The sequence below is a fragment of the Podospora anserina genome, chromosome 6 (genome assembly GCF_000226545.1).
Source record: "Podospora anserina S mat+ genomic DNA chromosome 6, supercontig 2".
Taxonomy (NCBI): domain Eukaryota; kingdom Fungi; phylum Ascomycota; class Sordariomycetes; order Sordariales; family Podosporaceae; genus Podospora; species Podospora anserina.
In genome coordinates this window covers 1,895,570-1,903,465 of record NW_001914857.1, presented here as the reverse complement: position 1 = coordinate 1,903,465, position 7,896 = coordinate 1,895,570, and the positions used below count along the sequence as shown (strand labels likewise).

General features: G+C 53.6%; 2 protein-coding genes across 2 annotated transcripts; both read left to right on the top strand.

Annotated features, from left to right (window-relative positions):
• Positions 1–203: 203 nt before the first annotated feature.
• On the top strand, positions 204–1,017 carry PODANS_6_1260 (uncharacterized protein; the record flags this gene model as incomplete). The annotated part of the gene is made up of 2 exons (XM_001910346.1): positions 204–521; positions 577–1,017. Coding segments are annotated over 2 exons (759 nt in total), but the record flags the coding sequence as incomplete, so codon positions are not given.
• Positions 1,018–3,665: 2,648 nt separating this feature from the next.
• PODANS_6_1270 (uncharacterized protein) lies at positions 3,666–6,782 on the top strand (the record flags this gene model as incomplete). Its single annotated transcript, XM_001910345.1, has 5 exons — positions 3,666–3,707; positions 3,766–3,896; positions 4,178–6,288; positions 6,355–6,565; positions 6,692–6,782. Coding segments are annotated over 5 exons (2,586 nt in total), but the record flags the coding sequence as incomplete, so codon positions are not given.
• Positions 6,783–7,896: the final 1,114 nt, after the last annotated feature.

Here is a 7,896-nt window from a genome sequence, read left to right as displayed (position 1 = left end):
ATTGTTCATTAAACGAGCAAGATCCATTGAATATCTTGCATTATGTCTACAAGCCCACGGCGCGCAACCCCGACAGGTTAGCCCCATCACGCCGAGAGCACACAACAAATAATAAAAACCCTTTCGCGGCCACCTCGCAGCAGCGGCAACGCCTGCGCCGGCAAAATAACAAGGGATTCAGGGGACAATGTCATCGAACAATTACAAATGGTCCTCCCCCTCCCGGTCCTCCACCGGTTCTTAGGATTAACGAGCAAAAGGCGGAGCCTGCTCCGGCCGGCGGGTTTGGCGCTGTTTTCTCGGAGTTGAACCAGGGCGAGGCGGTGACCAAGGGTCTTAGGAAGGTCGACAAGTCTGAGATGACGCATAAGAACCCGTCGCTCCGCGCGAGCTCGGTGGTGTCGTCTGAGGGCTCTTCTGCTCGCGGGAAGAGCCCGGCTCCGGGGAAGAAGCCCAAGCCGGAGAGCATGCGGGTTAAGAAGCCGCCCAAGAAGGTGCTTGAAGGAAACAAGTGGACCATTGTAGGTGCTTGCGGTCTTGGTTTTATCGCAAACCAAGCTAATGACTTTCTTCCAGGAAAACTACGACAGCCAAGACGAACCCATCGAGATTGAAGTCGAAATGAGCCACTCCCTCCTCATCTCCAAGTGCACCAAAACCACCATCGTCCTCAAGGGCAAGGCGAACGCTGTCACGATTGAAAACACGACGAGATTGTCTCTTGTTGTGGATGATTTGGTCTCCACCATTGACGCGGTCAAGTCGCAGAACTTGGCGCTGCAGGTCATGGGGAAGATTCCGACGGTGCTGTTGGATCAGGTGGATGGTGCGCAGATTTACTTTAGTAAGGAGAGCAAGAGCACGAGGGTTTTCACGAGCAAGAGCACGGGGGTGAATGTGAATGTGATTGGGGAGGATGATGACTACAAGGAGCTGCCGCTGCCGAATCAGATTTGTTCGTATTATGATGAGGAGAAAGGGGAGATGGTGAACGAGATTGTTAGTCATGCTGGCTAGGTAGGGGGTGGGAGTGGTTGGGATGGTAAGGGGGGGAAGGGGGGTGTTGGTGAGTGGAAGTCATGTAATCAGGGGCGGGGAGTTTGAACAGGTGTTTAGCGTTAGTAGAGAATCATCTGTTGGTGTATTGCATTTGGCTCAGGAAACTCGGGGTTACATGTGCCATCTCAAATGCCAGGTAGGATATCAATATTCGTCTGAAAACCCATACCTATGCACAGAAGTCACGAGCTAACAACAAAGGTAGGTTCCTGGCCGTTTACTCCTTAGTCCAGCCCTATGGACTCTGTGCGGGGGAGACCTTTCTTCTTCCTTCCCCTCATGACCGATTTCTTACTCCAGGTCTTTTTCTCTGAGGAAAAAAAGTCAGAGGGGAAGTCCGGAAGCATGTGACAGGCACAGGGCAATCTAACGCTAAAGAGAACGGGGACCGGTCGTGGTGCCAAACCTCCCTCCCGGGTGGGTGGGTGTGTGTGTGTATGCCAAACCACCTATCGGGGATGATACCCGTTCGTGGGCTAGAACCTACCTGGGAGAGGAGGAAAGGGACGAGTTTGTAAAAGCTTGGCTATTAGTTTAAACAAAAATTGGCCTTGTTTCGGGGTGCCAATCTGCTGGGTTGTGTTTCGGGGGCATTTGGAGGTGCTAGTTGCGGTTGGTGTAGGAAAGGGGTTTTTACATAGGTTGGTGAGTATATGCAGGACGGACTGCATAAGGTGCATGATTCTCTAATTGGTGATATTAGATGAGTGGTTGGTTGTAGCAAAACATCAACGAGGAATTCGTTTTCCTAGCTTAGGAAAAAGATCAGTTGACTGTCAGTTATTTTATTAGTCGTTTTACCTTATAGTTGAAGGATAAACTTTGGCAATCCTCTTACAAATCAACAAAGGACAACGTTTATGACTACTGCTTGCCACACTGGATACTTACTGCTGCTGCTCTGCTGGAGCACCCATTCCCCGCCCCCCCCCCCGCCTGGCGGTCATTGGCGATGTCCGCTGCTTTGGAAGCTGTCCACCGCAGCAGTACATATCTGGATCACCGGGATGCGCGGGAAATCCAATGGGCTGAGTGGTGACCTGACGTTGAGAGTAACGATCCGGAAACGGCGAAGGTATCGATCGTATTGCGCGCAGCTTGTCAAGTCTGTGGCAGGCAACTCCATGATAAGTGCACAGCGCGAAGTGGAGAGGTGTGGACAGGGGCAGCGCAAAGTGGAAGTTTCAAGGCCAAGAATCCCCGGATTTTGTGGTGTACAGTAGGGCCGGTGATGACTTCCTGAAAGGGGAGGAGAAGCCGCGTGATAAATCTCGGTTGGCCAGAAGTTGTTACACTCATCGGTGCTGCCTCTGCTGGATTTCTGGAAAACGAAACAGCTCCCCCCTCTTTCTATTCTCCCTCTCTCACATGCCAGGCAACCCCGTCCCGCATCCGCATCTTCCCGTTCCCAGCTGAGGTGAGTGGGGTCCTGCGCTATATGCAAGCACTCACAAACGCTCCAGCAAGCACGATCCATCACGACGAGACGAACTGTCAATTTGAGGGGCGCACAAGAAAAGGGCGTTCTTGGTATTCCTGTCTAGCCTGGTGGCTGCACCTGTGACGGAGGCTGGCCGCACGCTCGGCCAAGACAAACCGTTTTGCACTAAAGGCGCTGGCAGGCTGCACCTGCGCTGCTCTGTGAGCGGTGGATCGACCGTTCTTAGGCTGTTCCCCATCTCGCTCTCCCCCATCTCGCTCTCGGCCCACCCCCCTTCAAACCCTCAAAGGGCAACGAGCATCAATCATCGCACGACCTCTTGGATCTCCTGGACTTCCGTGTCTTCGTTAAGCCGGTGCTTTGTCTTTCACCACCTCATTTCCCCTTCGAAGCACCATTTCTCGCCATTTTACAATCAGATTGCCCTTCAATGTCTGCAGGCAGATAGCTAGCTAGCCAAGGAGGTTCCAATTAGTCTCCCAGATTCCACGCAGCTCCGGATACAGACCAGACCTTCGCCTCATCGAACAACAGCACCGGCTCGAATTAGATCGCTGGATTTTCCAAGCACAGCATACCTTAACTCATCCCACCGCTCGCAGTTCGGATTCCTCTCGACAGCCCACCGTCTCAAACACGCACGCGATATACTTTGCCTCGTCCATATACACCGACCGACGTCCAGCGAACCTTGTCCAGTCAAAGATGGACATCGATTCAACGCCTCCGGCAGCCCCCGCGCCGGCATCCAACAAGCAAACGTCCACATCTCCGCAACAGTCGGTATCGCCATCTGCTGCCCCGTCAGCGGCAGGCACAACATCCACAACCAACACGGCCGGTGGATTGAGCTTCAGGAGGTGGGTTCCCGGTGCGGCCGCTGCGGCGTTGCGCCATGCGGGGGAGTTGAGGGTGTGGAGCGGTTTGCGCTGACTTTGTCTTGTTGCCATTGAAACAGACAACGAGCCTCAAGAGCATGCGAGGTGAGTAGTTTACTGTTATATCACGTCCCATATTTCAGCAGCCTTGGCTGGTGGGTTATCTTTTGGTGACAACCCGCGGCCTGACCTGCCCCTCGGCGATTCGCGATACCTCGCCTATCTCGTGCCTCGGCTCATCCGTACCCCCCTCCCCCCAAGCTGTTGGTTATCACTGGGGACCTCGAAAGCTGACCAGTCATTCCCGACAGACATGCCACGCACGCAAAGTACGAACATGCCATCTCTCGTCTTATCGTATTGTTTTGCTCACGTCAAGTGTTGCAGGTTCGATGCGATGCCGCCAGCCTCGGCGTGCCGTGTACCAACTGCGTCGCCTTTCAGATCGAATGCCGCATCCCTACCCCGAAGCGCAAAAAGGTGGCTAGCAGCATCGCCCAGTCCAAGGATTCTGATAGGTAAATGACACCACACACATACACACACACACACACACACACACACACACCATATCTTTTGTCTCCTGATCTATTTGCTTTGCGACAAATAGCGTGGCAGGCCCTCGCTCTCCACGGGTTCGCCCAGGCACTCGGGGTTCTCGTCTGTGCGCTTGCTGTGCTGTGCTTGATAGCTCAAAGTTTATATGCTTGTTCGGTCTGATAGTTGGATGCTGACGCGGCGGCTGTAGTGAACGAGGCGAGGTCGACGATCGATCATCATCACTTCCTCCCGGGTCCAGCACTTTTCCCAGTGGCACCCGACCTCCTGCTGTCTATCACACCCACGAAGCTACCCCCTTGACCGCCCCTACCGAGGAGCAACAGAAGAAGGAGGAGTTTGATAATGCCACCTTGGCCAACTATATGAATCTGGTCATGAAGCCCAAGTTTACGCGGGCCCCCATCACCGAGGCCGGCAGGGTGGCCTACCTTGGAGAGTCTTCCAACCTGACGCTGCTTGTTCACGACCGTCAGAGCTCGGCAGATGTCGTCCACTACCCGCTGCCAGAGAATATCAAGGGATCCAGGGCACGACTGACAGAGCTGGACAATGTCGAGATTGAAATCCTGCACCAGCGAGGAGCCTTCCTGCTCCCGCCAAGGTCCCTCTGCGACGAGCTGATCGACTCATACTTCAGATGGATCCATCCCGTCGTCCCTGTGATCAACAAGACCAAGTTCATGCGCCGGTACAAGGACCCCAAGAACCCGCCGTCTCTGCTTCTGCTACAAGCCATGCTGTTGGCAGGGTCACGGGTGTGTACCAATTCTCAGTTGATGGACGCCAACGGCTCTTCGACGCCGGCAGCCTTGACTTTCTACAAGAGAGCCAAGGCTCTGTACGATGCCAACTATGAGGATGATCGGGTGACCATTGTCCAGTCCCTTTTGTTGATGGGGTGGTACTGGGAAGGTCCCGAGGACGTCACCAAGAATGTGTTTTACTGGACCCGTGTCGCCACCATCGTCGCCCAGGGCTCGGGCATGCACCGGAGTGTGGAGGGGTCACAGCTCAGCAGGTCTGACAAGAGGTTATGGAAGCGCATCTGGTGGACACTGTTCACTAGGGATCGGTCAGTGGCGGTTGCGCTTGGGCGGCCTTGTCACATCAACCTCGATGATTCGGACGTGGAGATGTTGACCGAGGATGACTTCATCGAGGACGATACCGACCACCCTACTGGCGAACACCCGCCAGATCCCATTCACGTTCAGTTCTTCTTGCAGTATGTCAAGCTCTGTGAGATTATGGGCTTGGTGTTGTCGCAGCAGTACTCGGTGGCGGCCAAGGGCAGGCGGCAGAACGCCATCGACCTCACACACAGCGACATGGCGCTTGCGGACTGGCTTCAGAACTGCCCCAAGATTGTGTACTGGGAGATGCCGAGGCATCACTTCTGGTCTGCACTGCTTCATTCCAACTACTACACCACACTCTGCCTGCTTCACCGCGCCCACATGCCTCCGAGTGGCTCCCACAGGTTCCCAGAAGACTCGGCCTACCCATCACGCAACATTGCTTTCCAGGCGGCGGCCATGATTACCTCGATTATTGAGAACCTCACAGCTCACGGGGAGCTCCGCTACTGCCCGGCGTACGTGGTGTACAGCTTGTTCTCGGCGCTCATCATGCACGTCTACCAGCTCAGGTCACCGGTGCAGTCCATTCGACAGGTTACGCAGGATCGGATCCGCACTTGCATGGATGCTCTTAAGGATGTGTCCAAAGTCTGGCTGGTGGGCAAGATGGTACACACCCTTTTCGAGTCGATTCTCGGAAACAAGGTGCTTGAGGAGAGGCTGCAGAAGGCGGCTGGCAAGAGACACCGCAAGGCGCAGCAGAGCCTTTCTCAGCTGGAACAGCATCAGCGGATGCAAGAGAAGCGCAAATACGACGAGATGGCGATCGATTTCTCGGTTAACACGCCACAGCCACAGTACCAGGAGTCTTATGAACGGTCCCGGCCACAAACGCCCAGTTTCCTGAACAAGGAGCAGAATCCAAACGCGATGCCTCCCCCCACCGCCACCGCCACAGCCACGACCTCACCGCCGCCTCACACCCGCAACAACGGCGACGCGTTCATGGGCGGGACCGCCTCACGCCCGCACACCCGACCGGCAACGCCATTTAACCCTTCGTTCTCTGTTCCAGCCACGCCGCCGGACCTCTATCTGGTCACGAGAAACTCACCTAACCTGTCGCAGTCCATCTGGGAAAACTTTCAACCGGATCAGTTGTTCCCCGAGGGTGTCCAAGCGCCGTTCCAGGGGCAGTTTTCGCCGCACCAGCACCATCAGAACATGGACGCCTCGGTCATGGCTCAGATGCAGAACCAGAACATGCAAGGTGGGCCCGCCCCCGTGGACGGACAACATCAGTTTGGACAAGCTTTGCCAACCAATAGAGGATTAGCAGGTAGCCCGATGCAAAACACGAACAACAACAGCAACAAGAACGGACTGCTCCAGCCGGGGATGGCTGGGTTCCCGGGGAACCAGGGGGCGAATATCTGGCAGACGAACTTTGACAGCCAGATGGTGGATGGCAACAGCCCGAGCGACAGCTGGAGCACGAGCTCGGTGCAGGGGCAGCCGCTTCCCTCGACGATGAATGTGGAAGACTGGTGAGTTCTCTTTTTTTTTAATTGTTTTTTTATTGTTTTTTTTATTGTTTTTTTTATTGTTTTTTATTGTTTTTTTCATCGTTTTTTTTTTACAGTATGAATGACTGGCTGACATGGGAGGGACAGGTTTCAATTCTTTGGGATCAACGGCGAGGCCCAGCACGGGCTTGGGTTTGATAATGTAGCTGCGGCGGCTGGGTTAGGGAATATGATGTAGGCTCTTTCACACGCTTGCGGCAGGACGGGCAATGATGAAAACACATAGAGAAATAGTTGGAGGGATATGTTGGCATGATACGTTTTTGTGGTGTCTGTGTTTATTATTTCGCTTCATGGGATATGGGGTTATGGGAAAGCCTGGGTTTTTAGTTTAGGTACTTGATATGGGGGTTTGGGGATTTTTGGGGATTTTTGTTTGCGGGACAAAATGGGATTTTTATTTGAATGTTTTTTGGAAGTTTTGGACGTTTGGTATGTATGGAATAGGGAATGTTGAGCGTGGTTAGGCTGGGAGAGGGTGTATTGTGTAACATGATGGGTTTGTTTGATCGGTTGTTGTAGGAGTTGATGAGAGACGAATGTACTCGCATGATGGCATAGTCGAATATCATATCTCAGATGTGAAATGGGGTGGTGCCTTGAGATGGATGTAGAATGACACGTATATATATATATAAATATATATGTATATGTAGGTGGGCGTAGCATGGCATAGCATAGCTGGCACCAGCCCCACTTTTTGCTTAAGTGGTAGGTTAGGTGAGCTTAACTGCAAGCTTTTAAGAGCTGGAAGCTGCTGCTGCAAGTCACCTAATTGGGCCGCACCTTCGCCCTGAACCAGTCACCACGTTGGCAGCTGTTTGGTTGGGATCTTGGGAGTTGTTGCCTTCCAATCGCGGTTCAGCCGGGCGTGGACCACCGGAGAGTGGGAGTGGGATGTGGTTCGACTGAGGACTCACCACTCGCTCATTTCATCGACCTTCACACAGACACACTCGTTTTTGTTACCAAAAGGGCACGAGATATTTGTGATTCTTTTGTTTGGGAAATAGGCGTCACACAACAGTTCGGTCTTGAACCCCGATTGCCAAGCAAGCAAGCAACCGACATCATGACACCGCCGCCGCCGCCGGAGCCAGACCCAACAGACGCCGTCGCCGGTGAGGAAGAAGTACTCGAATCGTGGAACGAAATCCCCCCCACTCAAGAGATAGATTTTGTTACCTTGGGGATGTTCATAATTGGTACCCCTCTCCCACCCCCTCTTTATATCCCCAACATATCACTAACTGTCTTGTCAAGATGAAATTCACCATCCCCCCTCCCTCTCC